At 36.4% G+C, this 19,646-nt stretch overlaps 4 protein-coding genes and 1 non-coding gene across 9 annotated transcripts; 3 read left to right on the forward strand and 2 right to left on the reverse strand.

Annotated features, from left to right (window-relative positions):
* Nucleotides 1–382: 382 nt before the first annotated feature.
* LOC103339818 (uncharacterized) lies at nucleotides 383–5,156 on the reverse strand. 2 transcript variants are annotated; one of them, XM_016796186.2, is made up of 13 exons: nucleotides 4,612–5,156; nucleotides 4,433–4,508; nucleotides 4,230–4,319; nucleotides 4,096–4,140; nucleotides 3,752–3,832; nucleotides 3,135–3,231; nucleotides 2,935–2,993; nucleotides 2,523–2,633; nucleotides 2,277–2,416; nucleotides 2,150–2,189; nucleotides 1,866–1,928; nucleotides 1,586–1,779; nucleotides 383–1,069 (listed from the first exon to the last, which is right to left on the reverse strand). In XM_016796186.2, exons 1-13 carry the CDS (start codon nucleotides 5,019–5,021, stop codon nucleotides 574–576), a joined length of 1,902 nt encoding a protein of 633 aa, XP_016651672.2. In that variant the 5' UTR covers nucleotides 5,022–5,156; the 3' UTR covers nucleotides 383–573. The 2 variants fall into 2 exon arrangements, with proteins under 2 accessions (XP_016651672.2, XP_008241392.2); XM_008243170.3 differs by having other exon boundaries at nucleotides 3,105–3,231; nucleotides 4,612–5,155.
* A 2,081-nt stretch (nucleotides 5,157–7,237) lies between these two features.
* On the reverse strand, nucleotides 7,238–10,383 carry LOC148914671 (uncharacterized). Of its 4 annotated transcripts, none has more exons than XR_016122807.1 (7): nucleotides 9,833–10,383; nucleotides 9,689–9,758; nucleotides 9,500–9,589; nucleotides 9,374–9,418; nucleotides 8,587–9,124; nucleotides 8,279–8,506; nucleotides 7,238–7,755 (listed from the first exon to the last, which is right to left on the reverse strand). XR_016122807.1 is itself a non-coding variant. In XM_089043063.1 (6 exons), the coding sequence occupies exons 1-6, from the start codon at nucleotides 10,219–10,221 to the stop codon at nucleotides 7,747–7,749; spliced, it is 684 nt and encodes a 227-aa protein (XP_088899189.1). In that variant the 5' UTR covers nucleotides 10,222–10,383; the 3' UTR covers nucleotides 7,238–7,746. The 4 variants fall into 4 exon arrangements, 1 of the variants encoding a protein (XP_088899189.1); XR_016122808.1 differs by lacking the exon at nucleotides 7,238–7,755 and having other exon boundaries at nucleotides 7,994–8,506; nucleotides 8,587–8,767; nucleotides 9,044–9,124; XM_089043063.1 differs by lacking the exon at nucleotides 8,279–8,506 and having other exon boundaries at nucleotides 9,044–9,124.
* A 3,429-nt stretch (nucleotides 10,384–13,812) lies between these two features.
* Nucleotides 13,813–15,486, forward strand: CDC25 (Rhodanese/Cell cycle control phosphatase superfamily protein). Its single transcript, XM_008243169.3, has 3 exons — nucleotides 13,813–14,039; nucleotides 14,162–14,300; nucleotides 15,086–15,486. Exons 1-3 carry the CDS (start codon nucleotides 13,957–13,959, stop codon nucleotides 15,260–15,262), a joined length of 399 nt encoding a protein of 132 aa, XP_008241391.1. The 5' UTR covers nucleotides 13,813–13,956; the 3' UTR covers nucleotides 15,263–15,486.
* A 605-nt stretch (nucleotides 15,487–16,091) lies between these two features.
* Nucleotides 16,092–16,165, forward strand: TRNAI-AAU (transfer RNA isoleucine (anticodon AAU)). The gene has a single exon. It is a non-coding gene; the product is annotated as a tRNA-Ile (tRNA).
* Nucleotides 16,166–16,195: 30 nt separating this feature from the next.
* Nucleotides 16,196–18,464, forward strand: LOC103339816 (uncharacterized). Its single transcript, XM_008243168.2, has 4 exons — nucleotides 16,196–16,351; nucleotides 16,425–16,502; nucleotides 16,639–16,734; nucleotides 18,113–18,464. The coding sequence occupies exons 1-4, from the start codon at nucleotides 16,349–16,351 to the stop codon at nucleotides 18,188–18,190; spliced, it is 255 nt and encodes an 84-aa protein (XP_008241390.1). The 5' UTR covers nucleotides 16,196–16,348; the 3' UTR covers nucleotides 18,191–18,464.
* The last annotated feature ends 1,182 nt before the right edge of the window (nucleotides 18,465–19,646 follow it).

The following is a 19,646-nucleotide window of genomic DNA, read 5'->3' on the forward strand; positions in this document are numbered from 1 at the left end:
CTCCTCACTTTAACTCCTCAATTTAACTCCTCATTGTACAAGCTCCCTTGAATGACTAAAGCTCATCAAAAACAAGCCAGTTTAAATGCCCAAGTGTTTACCAGCAATTAACTATTTTTGAGGCCTAAAGCTTGTGGGACAAAAACAAATTCAACTGATAAATTTAGTAGTAATATTTATCTTCTCAATGTTAAAAAGTCATTCTAAATTCCAAAAGAATATTATTAATAATAATGGAAGTGGATAATGAATTGATGATATAGTTGTATTGATATCATCAATACAAAGCACTATAGAACCTATATATAAACCTTGGCACTTTCAATTGTCATGACTCATCATGGCTGCTTAGAGCCAGCCCAATACAAAGCGCCATGTAGAATTTATAAACATTTGCACTTCAATTGTCAATATAAGGGCACAACTGCTTCACAGGATAAATGCAGGCAAAGATATGTAAAACCTAAACACTATAAAGGCATTAAAATATATTATACAGTACAATTACAGCATCGGTACTTCAAAAAAAAACATACATAAATTGAGCAATTACATAACTGCAAATGATCTATTTCATGAAAGCCTGGTACTGAAGAGTTGCAGTATGTCACCGCTTAAACAACCAAGCAGACCTTTCTTCAAAGCAGGAGTGTACTTGAGATCGCGAACAGGATCTTTATGCAACTTAAGGCTCTGGAAGGTTGTAAAAGATGGCAACTCTTCTAAAACCAATTTGGAACTTAACTTATCCTCTGATGCAAACAATGTGCGATGATTTCCTAAGTTGATGATTGCAGATTTTGGCAGTCCGATATCACAGACGTTGGTGCATGCAGATCCCAACCTTTTAAAACAGTTGCTGCTGTCTGCTCTCTTTAGTAAAACAAGGGAACCCACTGTTCCTTGTCCAATGCCACCACGGGAAGGAGTAAGCGGTGGTTGAGAGAAGATTGTCTCATCGGACATTTCCACTTTGGGACGATAAGAAGCGACAATGTTGTCACTGCTAGGACAATAAGCAAGAGATATGCAAACTCCTTGATTCTCCGTTTGAGGAACCAATATCGGCCTTCATAAAGTTTAAATTCTGTTAGAACAGAGCCGTGCAGTAGTTGACCAACTATTTGGAACATATTTAAAATGAAAAAGCAAGAGAATTTCATTTGTTGCGATCCAAAATATCATCCCTTTACAAGAGGAAATACATGGATAAAGAAAATACAGCATCCAATCAACAGAGCAAAGCGTATTCTTTTTTTCTTTCTTGATGAGACTGCAAATAAACAACTTAAATAGGAGAAAATGAACCAGGGAAAAAAACATTCTTGTGTATTCTCGCCATTTAGTTGTGACTTGCTCTAAAAGGTCATTACAAACATGCAAACAGACCATTGGTTTATCAAAAGCAAGCAAACAAACCAGACTAACATGTTAAATGGCATCACTCACGGTACAAATTGAATTCTTCTTTTTTCTTTCTTTAAAAACCATATTGATAAAATCAGACGGGGTAATCAAGAATATTTTGAGATCCATATGATTTCATAGCTGTGCAAGAAAGAACAGGACACATATTTGAACTCACCCTTCTTCAGCATTATCAACGTTCCACAGACATAAGCCAATTGAAGAAGCGGACAGCACTGTTCTAGCACCAGAAGGGAGAGCTGAATTATTTGGAAGGGAATGTACAGTATGAATTGGGTTGTTTGTCAGCCCCTTCATCGTTGCAACAGGCCCTGCAGTTCGACGCAAGTCAAACACCAAAAGAGAGCCATTCTGCAAGAATAAGAAAAATGAAATTAAAGCAGAGGGTATACAAGTAACACCTTCCAAAATACTTAAAATGGAAAGTAGGGTCAGACCTGTAATCCAGCATATACATAATTCGAGTCATTGAGATCCCAGGAACATGTCCAAGCAGCAGCCTGCAAGCAAAAATGTCAACACGAAGAACAAAAAATAGAAGAGTAAAACAGACAGATTAACACATATTATGCCAAGCATATAACTTTAACAGTATGTCATGCTGAACCTGAACATGCGTAGATAATCATGTGAAAAAGTTCTTTCACACTGCATAATACAGGAAACACAAGAGTTTTTGAAGTTAGTACAAAACAATATAAACAACAGATCAAGATTTTACCGGTAGATCATAGGAGAGGATGACACTGTTGCTTTCCATACTGTAACAAATAACACAAGTGTCAACCAGGAGAAATATATGAAGAACGTACTAAAATAACAGTTGAGGAAGTTAACCGCAATGCAACCTGAGAACTGACAACTTCTTCCCTAGGCAAGCAAACAGTGCAAGGTCACTGTTCGTAGGGCAAATGCGTAGATCCCTAATGACTTTTATAGATCTAGGAAGGAGAATATCATCTCTGTCATAGGGAGGTATCAAACTCAACTGCAGAACCATATTTAAGAAAGATCAAGAGCAGTTCCTGTGTTATAAATATATACAAATATAATGCAACAGAAGCACAAACTTTATCCAACCCCAGAAACTTTACTTTGGTAAGCGCTTGTGTCCCACCTATCCCAGCAAGCCTTCGTGAAATTAACACAATTTGGTTAGATGCATCAACATCAAATAAACGAGCACCATCTACCTGCAACTCCTTCTGCAAAGTTCACTATCATGAGGTTAACATTATGTGTAAAATAATATAACTTCTTCCTATTCACCAATTACTAGAGTGGATTTCCAGCGAATATCACACAAAATCTGGACGTAGTGCCCTACGTATCAAGACCACCATATATGTCTTTTTGCTGATATAGAGATGATATCTGTAGGTCCAGTTCACACACAATGATGTGTATGTTTGTGTATTTACCTCCATCTCCATGTAAATGATGAAGGAGAAGAGGAAAGGAATATGATGAAAGAACAAAGCATAAGAGAAAGGAACCATGCCATACCTCTAATATGAAATTGCAAGAATACACTTGTCCACAGAGCTTTGAGTCAAAGTTCCACCCTAGGAGACAAAGAAAGCATGGTTTCATACCATTATGATAAACTTAACTGCCATTGAAAATGAATATCTTAAGCTTTAAAGATGCTAAAATATGAACATGAATACACTAACCATAAGATTTTTCGTCTAAGATTGTGTTACCAGATGCAAATCTTCCTTCAACGGCCCCATGAGCATTGACTTGTCCAGATGTTCTGCTATGCGTGTCTCCTAATAAACGCTCCAAATATGTTGTCCTCTACAACGGCAAAAATTTAAAAACCAAACGTAATAGAGAAATACACTCCTAAAATAATATATAGAACATTCTATTTTTCTACAGAAAACAATCCAATCATATTTAATGTACAAAGACATTTTTTTCCTAACAGTCATTCGAAAATGCTGCAGGGTTTTTCTTTGCATACTCTTTACACATTTGGAGATATCTGCACAAGTCATGGATGCTTAGAGATGCTCTAAAGCAGGAACCAGCCCAATATAAAGCACTAGAGAATATATAAACATTTGCACTTCAGTTGTCAATATAAAGGCATAACTGCTTCACAGGATAAATGCACACAAAGATATGTAAAACTATATACTATAAAGGCATTAAACTGTAATGCAAAAACAGTAACAGTTTTGGAGGCTGAGAGAAAGAAATACTGCTGATACAGAGGGCTATATGACCAGAAAATAAATAAATAAATAAAAAGCCATTAAAAACCATAGATTATGTAGAATCAGAAGATCAAATGCATTGCAAATAAGCATACCTCTGTAAGCTTCTGAACTTTAAGCTGCAGTTCAGCCTCTAACTTTCGCCATTGAGCTTCTTTCTTACACCAACCAGCTCCCTACAAATACAAGGAAAAACCATTGGCTTGATAAACAAACTAACGAATGAATAAGGGAAGGTAGCCCCTCACAATATAATATAAGTTGAATACGTCTGAGTGCGTATCCGCATGCCTCTATCTATTATTTACTAAACCAGAAAAATGAAGGCATGTATATGGAAGAAACAAAGAATTTACTATATTATGTACTGGACAAAATATGATTGGACCAAAACAAATTATGAGAGATATATATTAATTCAGTCCAAAGATATCCCTACCTTCTTCTCAAGAGAATCACATTTAGCCTCAAGTGACCGAATCATCTACAAACAAGAAGAACCTATCATTCAAAATAAGTTAACTTTGCATAAGTTTTAGCAGAAAGTATCAGCCTTGTGAGATTGGATATGACCTTTTGCGATTCTTCGTCAACAGAAACAATTCGTGAAGCAAAAAGTTTCCTAACATCCTTCAACGCGCATTTCTTGTTGCATTGAGGGCACTAAAAAGAAGGAGAATGCACGGCCAGGAATGTCAACAACAAAGAAGAAAAACCAAACTAACTTCAAATTTCAAAGAAATTGAAAACCAGGGGATTGTTAGACAAATCATTACCTTCCCTGAATTTTTACGCTGCTGTAGCCATTTTCTTATGCAGGACATACCATATATGTGCCCACAAGGAAGGCAACTGCAATCCGAAAACCAAAATTACAGAAATAAATCATCTGCACCACTTTAGACTGAAGAAAAAGTTATATAAAATCACAAAGAATTGACATTTGAATTCGAACCAGATGTGATGATCACCGTCGTTGGTCCAAGCCTCCAAGCAAATAGGGCAAAATAGCCCATCGATTTCATTCCGAGTCCAGTGGCTGCCTTGGGAACTCTCTGCACTGCCAATTCCATCGCACGACGCCGTTTTGCCTTCTCCAGCTCTTCTCCGCTTACGCCCCCATTCCTCAGCCCCATTGCTCGCCACTGTTTCACGAGAATTTCCGGCACCGTTATGAGAAACACCAGAATGCTGTAGTGATACAGCATAATCCGTGTCAATTAAGTCTTCGTCTTCTTCTTCTTCTTCGTCTTCATCGTCTTCATCGTCTCCATCATCATTGAATCCCGGTGCTGCGTTTTGGTCCTCTTGGAGTTCCTCGTCGTCAAGAAGTAAGATGGGGGAAGGGGGGTGAGGGTTTGCCATGAGTGAGTGAGAATTGGGGAACAGTTGCTAGGGCTTCACAGTGAGTGAGGGAGAGAGAACTGTTGAAAATTGTCGGTTTCTTGAAGATTAATTTTTGGTGGGAAATCAAAACACTTAGGCGGTTGGGTCACTTCCCGTTTTCATTTTCTATATATATAAAAAATACGTCATTTTCATTTTCATTTTCATTGGAATTGTTTTTTTGAAAACAAATTCAAACTCATATACAAAAACAATAAATTATCGTTTTTATTTTTTACCCAATGTATTAGTCTGATTTCTTTCTTTTTTCTTGGTTTGATTTTTTTTTTTTCCCATTCTTTTTTTTTTCTCCTTTTCAATTTTCAGTTTTTTCGTTCCATTTCATTATTTTATTCTGCTACACCAATGAATATTAATTTTATTATAAAACCATCATATATTATTTAATTTCATATTTATTTTAAATTAAAGATAATATTATTTTAATTATACATTATTATTTTCAAAGTATATATTTGTCATTGTTTGTAATAATTTTAGCCTTTAAAATATCAGACTCAAATGGTAGATCTCTCAAATAGATGACACCAAATACTGATTGGGAGGCCATAGATATTGATTGGGGGTTTGAGGCCCTGCGGCCATCGTGTGTGAGAGAGAGAGATCTGTAAGCGGATGGGTTTGGATTGGAATTTATTATTAGACTTGAAACTTATTAAATAGATGACACCAAATACACCACTTCTTAAGTTCTTATTATCATGACTCAAATTTCATACCATGTATTGGAATTTATTATTAGACTTGAAACTTTTGTTTGAAAATTTTAAAATTTTGTTATTATTGTTTTATGTTTGTGGAGTCGATGTGTTTTTGTGTTTTTTAATTGCGCAATTCCACACAATATTCTTGAGTTTGGGTGTGAAAAATTACATCTCCTCACACAACAACAACAACGACATTCCCTCACTCCCTCACAAGAACATTTATTCTTTGTGAATTCGCATCAATTTTATTTATAGTGAGTCAAAAATATCAAATTGAAGAAATCTCGGAATCTCAACAATAGTGGGTTTTATTTTATTTTTCTTTTTTCACTTTCTTTTTTTAAATTTAGTTAGATTGAATCTTGTTAAAGTTGAGTAAATAACCCCGTTAGAAAATAAGCACCCCTAAGGAGCTGAGGCAGATGTACCAACTCACGGTGTTCGCAGCAACGTCGTTGCATCCCTTGTTTTTAACATCGTCAAACCAGACAAGTGTGAGTTTCAAACTCCCCATGCTCAACGCTTACATAGGCGATGATCTGTCAAAAGAAATCTTTAATGACAACACCACAGCTATGTCGCTCAGGTTCGGGCTCAAGCTTTCGCTTTCTTATAGGTATATGGCGCACTCGGGCGACATGATAACTCCCACTCGCGATGCCGGGACCTCCTTTTGCAACAGGATTCAAGTCCGAGTTTTCTCAGACAACAGTCATATTAATGAAACTGAGAGAATGACGATGGCTGAGAAGTCAATAGCATGCGAGAGGAATAACGTGCGAATGAAATGAGTGTTTTTCAATCATATTTTATATGTTTTTAATAATATTACTTAGTTGCAAATCTTCCTTTGACAGCCCCATGAGCAAATCTTCCTAAAATAATATATATAGAACATTTTATTTTTCTACAGAAAACATTCCAATCATATCGAAGTACACAGACATTTTTCCCTAACAGTCATTCAAAAATGCTGCAGGGATTTTCTTTTCAAACTCTTTACACATTTGGAGATATCTTTACAAGTCATGGATGCTTAAAGATGCTCTAAAGCAGGAACCAGCCCAACATAATTCACTATAGTTGTCAATATAAAGGCATAACTGCTTCACAGGATAAATAAAAATGCACGCAAAAAATATGTAAAACTAAATACTATAAAGGCATTAAAATGTAATGTGAAACCAATAATAGTTTTGGAGGCTAAGAGATGACTATATGACCAGAAATATAAATAATAAATAAAAATCAATTAAAAACTGGTCACTAGTCACAACCTAAGTAATATTTGTTAAAATGGTGATACAATATTATACCCAATATAAAAGCTCAAATTATAAAATAAAAAACTCTATATGTAATGGACTTTGGAAACATACTCAAACCACATTTATAATATAACAAAAAGTTTTTTACTTTTTTTAAATTACAAAACTATCATTGATTTTTTACGACAATATGAGCCTAGTTTGTTTTTAATGAATATTTTATTTTATTTATATTGTAATCTAAGTCTTAATAAGTTTTATTCAAATTAATGCTACGGTAACAAAAAGGGGCGCTCATACGATAAATGAAAAGACAAATGAATTAACCCAAAGAGGTTTGTCCCTCATCCTTGCCAGCATGTTGATCGGACTGTACCACTGGTGGTGGTAGAAACGGGCAAGCTGTGTCGCTGGTGGTGTTACAAACAAGGCGGGCTGTGTCGCTGATGGTAGTACAAATGGGCCAGGAGGTATGGTGAATGCAGGGATAGAAGTATGTATCTGTTGCATAGTCTGATTCCAAGACAGCTGAAAAGGCTCCAACATGTGCTCAGCCTCTGCCGCAGAGGGTCAACTCCTCCTCCAATTGCCACATGATGGACGCCGATGCCTGAGAAGGAGCCTCGAGGTCACAAACCCACCTAGATCCCAACTCAAGAATCTGTTGCCCGGAATTAAGACCCAATGCCAACGTCATGATATGCCCCTTCACCAATCCTGCACGATAGTCATTCTTGTTGGTGAGCATCTCATCCTTTAAATATAAAATAAACTTAAACGTATTTCAATTAGAAATTAATTTACAGATGTATATAATATGTGATACAACAAGAGTCAAAAGTGTAGCTGTAGCAACCCGATAAGGAAACGTGCATACCGTGAAGGTCATAAGCAAATGGCTAAGGATAAACTGGGCCAATAAGAAAGTGACTAGAAACCATCCATAAGCAACAGATTAACAGAACAACGAAGTTGTCATTCAAAACATCCACAAAGATAAACCAACATAAGCATGAGCCTAATTAACAAGATCAAAGAGTGCCAAATTCATCATAAGAGTAGCAACATATCTCAAGCTACAAACCCAAGATCCAAAATGACAAACTACCATAGAGTCTACAGTTACCACAAGCAATAAGAAGCCCTAAGCTAAATATCCAGAGAATGAAATCAACTCAAGTGTGAGGATCATCATCCTCTGGACTTTGGTGATCCAATCGCTCCAAAGTCGCTTCAATACCATCAATTCTCGACCAAAATGATCTGCTTGATGCTCCTCCCCTTGCTGCATCTGGAGCAATTTGCTCATTCCATAAAGTTAACCCACCAATTCCAAAGTTTGGCCCCCCCTACGTCCAGCATTATGAAAACTGCATTACCAACTAGCTGTAGAACTATCCAAAAGGCATTGGCGACAAAAGTTACCACTGTCCAAACTACATCTCCAATAAAAGATGCCAGTAAAGTCCTGAATACATGTAAACACAAAATCAATTAGACTTTATAATCTAAAGAAAAACAAATCAAACTCTGGGTTGACTTTTTTACCTCCATTTCGCCAACAATTGGTGCAAGAATCCCATACTCTTTTCACATATTGGAAACCCCAAAATCAGCCATATAATTGCAAAAAATTTCCCTTTTTTGAAGAGAAAACTTCATCACCATATCCCACTGTGCTAATGGAGGTCATCCCAGTTTCAATGACAAGCTAAATCACACACATCATCTAGTATTCCTCCCAAAGTTGCATGAAAAGCAAAATACGTAACAGCAATTAGAATGCATGTTTGAAGCATCTCATCTATCAGTATACCCTTTACTTTAGAACTTGGAGTTTTGTCACCATAACCAACAGTGGTTATGGTGACAATTGCTGCATAAAATGCATCTACCCTATCAAATCCCTTAAATTTTTGATATTTTGTTCACAATCAGAAGAATGTTACCTTTCGACGTGCATACGAAGGTTATATACAATCAAAATGTAGCAAATTAAACATACCTCTGTACACTGTTGAACTTTTTGCTGCAGTTCACCCTCTCGCTTTAGCCATTCAGCTTCTTTCTTAGAAAGATCAGCAACCTATACATACAAGAAAGACCATATACTTGGAAAAAAAGCTAACCAATGAATAATGTAACATATACATTCATCATGTGCATACGTTTGTGTACATATATGATATATGACATGCATGTACCCTGCTTCTATATCTATGATTAACTAAATCAGCAAGATGAACCACTTAAGTAAACTGTACTACACAAAATGTGAAGGGAACAAAACAAATTATAAGACATCCAAATCACTTCAGTCACAAAATATCCTTACCTTCTCCTCAAGAGAAGCACACTTATCCTCAAGTACCCGAATCCTCTACAAACAAGAAGAACCCATCATTCCAAATAAATTAACTGAACCAAAATTTTAATTGACGCTTATGAGGTCTAATAATACCTTTTGTGATTCTTCATTAACAGAAAGAACCTGTGATACGAAAAGTTTCCTAACATCCTTCAACTTGCATTTCTGGTTGCATTGAGGACACTGAGAAGAAGGGAAATGTACAACCATGAATGTCAAAATAAAAAAATAAAATATTTTCAAATAGTTTGAAAATCATGGGATTGCTAGATAAGCCACTACCTTTCTCGAAGACAGCTGTAGCCATTTTGTTATGCAAGACATGCCGTATATGTGGCCGCAGGGAAGACAGCTGAAATCGTCAAACCAAAATTAAATCACAAATAATTGGAAATTTTGAAGAGATCACAAGGAATCAATTCGAACCAGATGCGATGATCGCCGTCATTGGTCCAAGCGTCCAAGCAGATAGGGCAAAATAGGCCATCGATTCCACTCCGATTCCATTCATTGCCTTGGGAGCCTTCTGCGCTTCCAATTCCACCCAATGACAACGTTCCCGGTCCTCTGATTCTTCCCCGCTTCTCTCTACCTTTCTCTGCCCCATCTCTCGATTCTGTTTCACCAGAAATCCCGCCAGCGTGGTGACCAAAACTAGAGGGTAATAGTTCTGAAAGGTAAGCAGCATAATCCGCATCAATGAAGTCTTCCTCTTCGTCTTCTTCTTCTACTTCCTCTTGTTCTTCTTCGAATTCTTCTACTTCTTCGTCTTCACCATAGTGATTTTCGTTGTCTCGATCGCCATTGTTTTGCATCTCTGCGTCGTGGTCCTGTTGAAGTTCCTCGTCTTCGCTGATTTCGATGTACGAAGGATGAGGGTTTGCCGTGAGCTAGTTTAGAGCCTACTGTGACTGATGGATCCGCGCCTTTGCGTCGGTATACGTATTCAAAAAAACTCTATCGGTGCCTTGCTAATTAGATTCGTTCATTAGTTTTAATCGGTAAAATAAAAACTCTTCATAACTGTATTCTGCTGTTGTCGGTAAAATAAATTCTCTTTATCGTTTTAACCATATAACACCCAAATTAAATAAATACCCGATGTGATTATACCCATTGACTATCTCTATCCTGTACCATTTCCTTTCCTTTGGACGCTGCTTCACTCCTTTCAATACCTTTTTTTTCATGCATTTTATTTAATTAACAATTGTTTTAACCCTATTTGTCTAAGTTCGTTTTTCACAAGTGAATTTTGTCACACTCCGATTCGAAAATGGGGATTATCTCCGAATTAAAGCATGAATCATACCATAGGTATAGAAACAAGCTCCTATAACTACAATATGATAGAAGTAGAGCCAATAATATTACACACACTAGAGTAATATTATTGGCTCTACTTCTATAATATCATAGTTATAGGAGCTTGTTTATATAACTATGGTATGATTCATGCCTTAATTCGGAGATAATTCCTATTTTCGAATCGGGGTGTGATAATTTTTATTTATATATGTAGTTTATTTTTATGAATATTTTAGCCTAAAATTTTTTGTCCTTAAACAAAAAAATGAATGTGTGGTGTAATTTTTCCTAGAGTGTGTGATAATTTTAGGAATTGATATTATTTTGATCAATTAATATTAACATTTTTTATGTAGATTATTTTACCACCATATATTACTCATTTTAAGTTATGATCATCGGACATGAGGTAGTCGTTAGATTTTCATTTTAATCAAAATCGAATTCATAATATGTGGTTGTTGGATGACAATGACCATATCCTCTCAGTCATTAAACAAAGTTGAAGATGCCTTGCTAGTAGTGGCCAAGAAAAAATGATATTAGCGATAAGAGACTTGTAGTTTAAGTTGTTAAGAGCATTTACTTTCGCACTCGAGGTCATAGGTTCGTTTCCCCTCTATTGCTTGTATCAAAACAATAATGTTGGAAATGACCCACTTTTCTATCTCTTTCACATGGGTTCGGCTAATATGAATAGGATCCACCATTTAGGTATAACTAAAATGAGATATGCTATTTGGCCCCAGAATTTTAGCTTAGCTCCTCCACCGAAGATGGTCTAATCTAATCGATTCAGAGTGAGAATTTAAAATTAAAAAGGTGAAAGTTAGGTTTTTTTATAACAATAATACTAAATACACAAACTTTTGCTTATCAATTGATGTAAATAGATGAAGTTCAAGGAGCCCAAATATAAAACACAATCACATCATTTGGTAACTAAAAATTTGTGTAATAAGTTGGTGTCTCTGGTACTATTTCATTAAGGAGAAAAATTAGAAGAAAATTGTATTAGAAAAAGCAAAAGATTAACAGAAAATTCAGAATTATTTTTAGTTTAAACCGCAAAATTTTTATTTTAATATTTTCCTATTTAGAAAACAAAAAATAGAAAACATAGATCATAACAGACAGAATGAGGTACAAACTGAGTGATACTTATCCTCTATAACCAGCAACTGATTAGTGTTGTCTTCCAAATTCAATCTTTCTTCTTACCAGAATGAGTTTTTCTTTCATTTTGTCAAGAAACTGGAGATAGGCATGTTTCCCAATTCCATGCTTACATAGAACCATATCTCGTGGGAACATTGTCATCTTCAAATCCGTCTTGTTTAACTTGTGCATCCCCGTCATTGGAAGTCGAACACTCGATTGCCAATGGAGTGGAATTTGCCCGGATAGATTGTTGTATGACAAGTTCAATGGGCTGAGCAAAGTCATAGAGGTCATGCTTAAAGGAATTGGACCTGAAAGGTGGTTACTTGATAGGTCAAGAGATTCCAATTGTTGCAAGCTTCCAATACTCTCTGGTATTCTTCCTATCAGTTGGTTCCGCAAGAGGTTTAAGGCAAACAAGTTTGGTAGATTTGTTATCTCTTTCGGAATTTCTCCCCATAAATTATTGCTCGAAGGATTTATAGGCCTCGTTTGGTTCATGAGAAAGGAGGCTTGAGGATGGGAAATCAATTGCTTTCTCATATTTGGTAAGTCCAAGCATGAGAAATTGTTGCCTTGCACATGGGAAAATAGAGGGGAAAATGAAGTCTTCCTCCCCCTTTGAGTTTTGTTTTCCTCATTATGGGAAAGTTTGGGAAAATGAGCCAGCATTAAATACACAAATTTCATGATCATATTGTCCCCATTTTTTTGTTAAGAAAATATGGTATTTCATTAACCTGAAATGAACATTACATGGTAAGAACTAGCATGTTAACGGCGGCCTCGTTAAAACATTCCCAGATAAACAAAATCCTGGAGTAGGAAAGAGTACCACTCATTCTATTGACTAAACAGAAGAGTCAAACAACTTATACGAAACAAACCAACCTAAACCCCAACCACAAAACCCTTAAAACAACATCTCATCACTACGTAGGTACTGTCAAAGAAGTCCTCCTATGATCTAGAAAAAGCATCATAGTTCTTCGTACATAGTCAAAAACGTACTATGAGTATCACAATAGATCCAACCAATCACCCAACCGCAAAACCATTGAAACACATCACATCACTACACAGATGTTGCCAAAGAAAGTCTCCTATGATCTAAAGAATTTAGAATTACAATATAGCATTAAATGCATTATTTTTTTATTTGATTTCATATGGGTACAATTAAAAAATTAAACAAATTTTGTTTTACATTCCTACACAAACTAAATATGTAAAAGGAAATAAAGTGGTATTTCTTAGTTACTTTTCGAGGATTACTAAATATGAGAAAGGAATCTCAATTTCCCATCACTTGGAAAATGACATGAGAAATGATTTCCTCTCAAATCCGTTCCTGTTTAGCATATTTAATCGATCACTATATTCGTATTGTCTTCCCTTCACAGTTAAATCCATGTAAGCTTCTATTACTGCACTCAAACAAAGAATCAAGAAATTGCTTTATCTCCCCACTCACAGAATTGCTTGATATATCTAAAACTCTGCAAGCTGTAAAGATTTCCCCACGCCATTTTCGGAATAGAGCCAGTAACTTGACAATCATAGAGATCTATTGTGTCACAAGGGTACTGATATTGAACAGCCACTGAGGTAATGAAGAGTTGAAGTTGTTAAATGAGAGGTCAATGACCATATGAGTGATGTGAAATTTACATATGGAAGAAATTGAGCCCTTTGGTGAATGGGAACACCAAAGGATATGGGCCCTTAGATTGAGATTAGTGGGATTTGGATTAATCTAAACTCTTGGTATGGAAAACGGGAAACCTGGTATTTGGGGTAAAAAGGTTTATTAAATATTAAAATATGTTACAGTTCAATTGCTAAGTCGATTACACATCAATTGTCAAGTCGATACCTATTAATCGGCAAATTGATACCCATTAAATTGATACCCATCATTTGTCAAAACGATACCCATTAAAATTGCCGAAGTCACTTGGTGGCGTTGTAATCACGGTGCAAAAGCTCGGAAATTCCAACTCAAATCTTGTAATCTATAAGATTTGAGGAAGAAAGAAGAGGTGGGCAGAGAGATTCGTGTTTAGAGAATTAGCTTATCCATGGCTCGGAGTATCTCCTACGTAACAGGCGCTCAGCTAGTCTCTCTCAAACGCCGCCCAAACATCGCCATCATAGATGTCAGGTTTACGAGTCTTTCACTTGCTCTCTCTGGTTCTCTCTCTGTGCTTCTTCCATGGAGTTTATTTGAAAGTCGTATGCTGAAATTGCTAATGGGTTTTCTTTTTCTGGTTTTATTTGTTGAAGGGATGACGAAAGGAGTCACGATGGGCACATAGCAGGGTCTTTGCACTACGCCAGTGGCAATTTCTATGAGAAGATCTCCAATCTCGTTCAAGATGTCAAAGGCAAAGACACCCTCGTTTTCCACTGCGTTCTTAGCCAGGTTCTTTGATCTCATCTCATCTGTCCTTTTCATCTGTGAGATTATTGCATAACCCAATTGAAATTTCTGTTAAAAAAAAATTTCTTTTGATTTTGTGCTGAAGATTGTACACTTAGGTTGCCCAGAAACAGACTGATTTGATAAATGTTGTTTAGTTTGATTTCTTAATTGCATGATCAGAGTGTTAAAGGCATAAAGCAAGCTCTAATATGCTTTTTAACATGCATTTCTTGGCATGTTTTGAAAGTGAAGGCAAGCATCTTGAAAAAGGATTTGTTGGGTCAATTCTATTTTCGCTTCAAACCAGCAAAGTGCAAGCCCTATATGAAACTTGATGATCAGCTTGCTATGCTCTTGAAAGTGGAAACCTTGTTTGATATATTTTGTACCTGTAACTCTGTATGTACTTGGAAGTTGGATGAGGAGTCAGCTAATTGTCCTAGTCCAAAGATTTAGTCTTTTCCAAGTTTTAGATTTTTCTAATTCTATGTCTCATAAATTACTGAATCAGGACTGTTTCTTGAATTTTAGAAAAGCCAATGTGATTCCCTTTTATACCACAGAGCCTCAGAAGACTGAACTGCTTTCATACAATTAAAATCTGCCCTTTAGACTTAGTTTATCGAAGGTCTTAACTGCTTCTACTTCCCTTTTCTGTTATAGGGTTAAGGAAATGAGTTAAGGGCTTTCTTGATACTGATTTCTCTCTCATGCTCACTCTATCATGCTTGAAGGTGTTCTTGAAAGATATATGTAATGCTGCAAGTGTTGTGATGGTTTTGTAGGTCCGTGGCCCATCTTGTGCACGAAAGTTCGCCAATTATCTTGAGGAGGCGAAGGAAGACACTGGAATCAAAGACATTTTGATTTTGGAGCGTGGCTTCAGTGGCTGGGAATCTTCTGGCAGACCTGTTTGTCACTGCACCAGCGTCCCCTGTAAGGGTGAGACTGGGAGTGCGTAATGCTTGATCAAAGGACATACCTGTCGGGCAGGAAGCATGTTGTTTGCGCATTGCTACAGGCTGTCTGCTTATAAAATGCATATATAGACAACTGTATTGACTAATAAATTAGAATATGCGACTGTCATTGCTGCTTCAGCTCTGTTCAGTCTCCCTTTTATTGCATAATGTTTTTGAAGATGAACAAGGAAACCCATTAATGGACAGCATATTTTACCATTTAATTTCAAGCTAAATTGTTAAGATGTAGTTTGTCAAAAGGCTGGCGGGAAATTGTAACAGAGAAAGATGGCCCTAACCTTAACTAGATTGACTGTGGCTGGGGATGTTGGTTGGAGTTAGACACACTCATTCTTGAGCCTATATCCACGTCTTGTCCTCCTCATGGATCATATGGTGGTTGGGATTTCTGCAATTGATGCATGGACATCTGTTGCATCCGGTTCAAGTAAAGGGGTGTGGCCTATCTCCTGCTTAGTTTCCCTGTTTCCACAAGAATTTCTTGTATGAAATCTCTCAATTTAAATTGCATTCACTGCTATCCAGGCCCCAAAAAGAGGGAAAATATACGTATGGTTAAACATGGAATGTGAATGTCTCTATGCCATCATAGTTAAACCAGTGAGAGCAATCAATCGGTTGAACACTGTGTGGATTAAGTAGATTTCAATGAACGTATAATAGGGTTACTAAATTTTGAGGGTGAATTCATTCAGATGCATTCATAGAAATTTTGAGGGTGACTAGTGCTGTGAAAGTGATGAAATGAAGGAAATTATTTTGGGTTTGTATATATAAATAAATGAATTCTCTCCAAATTGAACAACAAGGCCTATTAGCTCAGCTGGTTAGAGCGTCGTGCTAATAACGCGAAGGTCGCAGGTTCGAGACCTGCATGGGCCAAATTTTCTTTTTCTTCTAATTTTATTTTTTTATTTTAGAAAACAAATAAAAAATAATTTTAAAATTTCATTTACTAAATTACTATTCGAGAGCTGGCTGGAAATCCCCTTCAACTCTGTAAACAACGACGAACATCAATCACAACAACTAGAAGAACCCGTTCGATCCAAATCGCGTTTGAAGATGGTAAAATTTCTCTCAAATCCTCATCTAAATTCCATTAATTTTCACTTCTAATTCTGTTTTCCTCTTTCATTAGGTTTGCGTGGCTTGTCTCTTACCACTTTTCCTCGTCCCAATAGTCAATTTTTTGCCCCTTCTCTTCTACTACATCGTGGTAATTTCATCAGGCCCTGTTTGGTTGCCGAGAAATTTAGGTCACCGAACAGGATTGAAATTGATTTGGGTTACTATCGAATTGTCCAAATTATGGTGATTTTTAATCAGAAGTTGAATTTTATGTTCGTTTTCAGGGAAAAATTTATAGGCTTCTCGGGTGGGAGTACAGAAAGCCAGAAATAGCTCCTCCGGCATGTCCTTACAAGCCTGTAGCTAAACAGGACAGCAAAGTGAGACGAATTTTCAGTTCTCTTCAGTTTTGTTGTTGTTGTTGAAAAGTATAAATGCTTATATCTTTTACCTGCTTTGATTGTCCCACATTTATAATCTGTTCAATTTGGATGTTTGTTGGGTTTTCTTCAATGGATTGATGTGGTACTGAATGGGATGCAGGATTTCTAGAACACTAGTTATATGCAATTTTTGTTATTGTTTTGTTGTGTGGAATGGTTTAATGGTGATTTTTTTACATTTTGAGATATCCACTTGTAGCAGCCTTTCATCATATACTTGAAAAAACGAACAGAAATAAAATGCCATATCAAACATAACTGCTGCGTTGGTTGCAGTCCACTATATTAGTTCAGGTGGATTGAAACTGGGTTTGGTCCTATTCATCCATTGTTTTTACCCTTTTCTTGGTTTGTGTAAGTCAATCACTCAGCACATAATGCCATCTCATATAAATGCGAGGATCGTGATAATGGTAGCTCCATATGTGATGAATAACTTACCAGCTGGGTTATGTTTCTCTGTGACAAGGAATTCAATAATTAATTGACTTTGCCTATTATCCCTTCTAGTCAGACTAAGTATATATATCGATGGTTGATATATGAATTGTGCATGGTATGTAGCTCTTCGGGAACTAAGATCTTAGTTCATATTTGTTTTCTATGTGTTGGTAGATTACAGTTTATTACTCTGTTTTTTGGGGATTTGAGGTAATGGTGAGATCTTTGTCCAGTTGAAAGAAAAGAGATATAATTTAATGCGAGTTAGTGGGAGTGAAGGTAGGGATGGATAATCGGTAAAATTAACATTTCAAGAAAAGAAATTCCCTCCCTCAGCCAAACAGTTTTTTTTTTTTTTTTTTTGTGTTTTTTTTTTTGAAGTTGCTCATTTACTACTGAAATGAATATAGTTGCTGGAATCCCAATCAGTTGCATGTTGATTTATAGACTTTCATTTGCCTTCTTCGTTTTAAGAGGGAGTTACTTGTTTCCAGCAGTGTGTCAGAATGTATGTAACATAATGAGAGTTCATATTATCCAACTAATTTTGATTTGATTGCTTGCATTATTAATCTGTGAATGCATTACTCTTTTCTGGTTATTCTTTGTGCTTGATTCCTTCTTAGTTATGAAATTTACAGAAAACTTAACATTTTGAAATGTAATTGTTGCTCTGACACCACTCATTGCTGGCTGGTACAATCATTACGTGTACTATGTTCAGCAGAGTTGGCCTCATTACAGGCACACCATCCATTATTGACCCTGTACTGCTGCTGCTGATATTTTTCTTGCATCGTTGGCTGCTATGATTGCTTTAATATTTTCAAGGCTGCTTTGAGTGTTGCTAAATTTTCATTTCCGTTTATTTCAGGTAAGTGAAAAAGCTGAACCTGCGCAACCAGACTCTGTTCCCGAATTTGCTGGAGCTGTAGGTTTGAAGCAAGAATGACCCTCGACTTTTCTGGCATTGTAGGCATGAACCTTACATATGTATAAGCTTAAGACTCTCTCTCGCTATTTTCTTTTTATTCAAAAAACATCTTCCTTCGTCAGCTGGGGTGACACAGATATGATGCTGTAAAATATGTAGTTGGTTTCAACCACGTCCTTAAAAATCTAGTTGGAAGCTTTCTTGTTTGAACACCTTTACTTCCGTCAAAAGTACATTGGCAATTGTTGTCCTCAGTTGATTATGCAATGAGAAATGGTGAAGTACTCATAAACCTGTCTGAATTTGTTTTCAATGGTTTTTATTCTTGGATACTTATATAGCCCAAAATAAAGCCCAATCTCTCAATTGGTACCGTATTTCAAGAATTCTATAGTGAGGGCCTTATATATGGCCCTTAGGCGATGTTCTATCTCTTAACCATTTGATCAAAATCAAATTGGCTAGCCATTGAATCAAATTGATTAATATGATCCATCGGTTAAGAAATAGCCTCATCTAAGGGGGGCCATATATAAGGCGCTCACTATAAAATGACTCGACTGTATTTAGGCTTTTGGGCCTTGGGCTCCTATTTGGGCTTTGGGGCTCATGCAGTATTTTATTGGGATGACTTAGAAATATTGGACAAAATGGCATTAACAAATGAAACTGGAGATAGCGATGTCATATTGTAAACTCCAAAATCTTCTCCAACCTTAAAAATAGTATATGAATAGTCGCTGAAAGACACGGGAAAAATCACGACCTTTGCGCGTTCTAATTAATTAAACGAAGTAACATATATTATCTGCTCTGCCCCCATTTTAATCAGATAAAAAATTCTGCGGACCTTTGATCGAATTTAAGTGCCTGTTTTCCTTAGACTTGAGGAATCTACAGCAACGAATCTACAGAGATCCTTAGAGCCAGTGCACGACAGATCAGCAGGAATCAGGACCACCGTCCGATTGAAAACGACATGGACATTTACAGTGATTAATTACAATAACTTATATAAGCTTCTTGATTTGATCCAGCAGACATGGAACGCCGTTGGGGTTCATGGGTCATGCTCCATTGTTGTAAAAATTAAATATATTATATATAAAAATATTGAGAAGTTGGGAATATATATTTATTTAAGTGGGTAGGTGGGCAGCTGAGTGTGTTAGAAAATGGAGATGACTTTGCTGTAAAGTTGTTTAAGGGACAGTCAAGCATTGGCCAATGGCATCCATGGATGGTTCAGTTGAACCCCAAGTGTTCAGCCACAGCTGTTAAAAATTCTTTATGGTTTTGCTTGGGTTTGGTGTGATTCTTTCTTACTTGCTTGCCTGCCAAGGAAAACCAAAGATTTATGGTCCAGTCTTGATGGTGAATTTTGAATGTTGGGGAGGGTTTATTTTATTGATTAGGTCACTCTTGACTTGGTTACTTGTGGGAAGGGAAAAGAATGTCATTTACTTATTGAAGA

This window comes from Prunus mume, linkage group LG8, assembly GCF_029339155.1.
Source record: "Prunus mume cultivar Tortuosa linkage group LG8, ASM2933915v1, whole genome shotgun sequence".
In the NCBI taxonomy this organism is placed as follows: Eukaryota; Viridiplantae; Streptophyta; class Magnoliopsida; order Rosales; family Rosaceae; genus Prunus; species Prunus mume.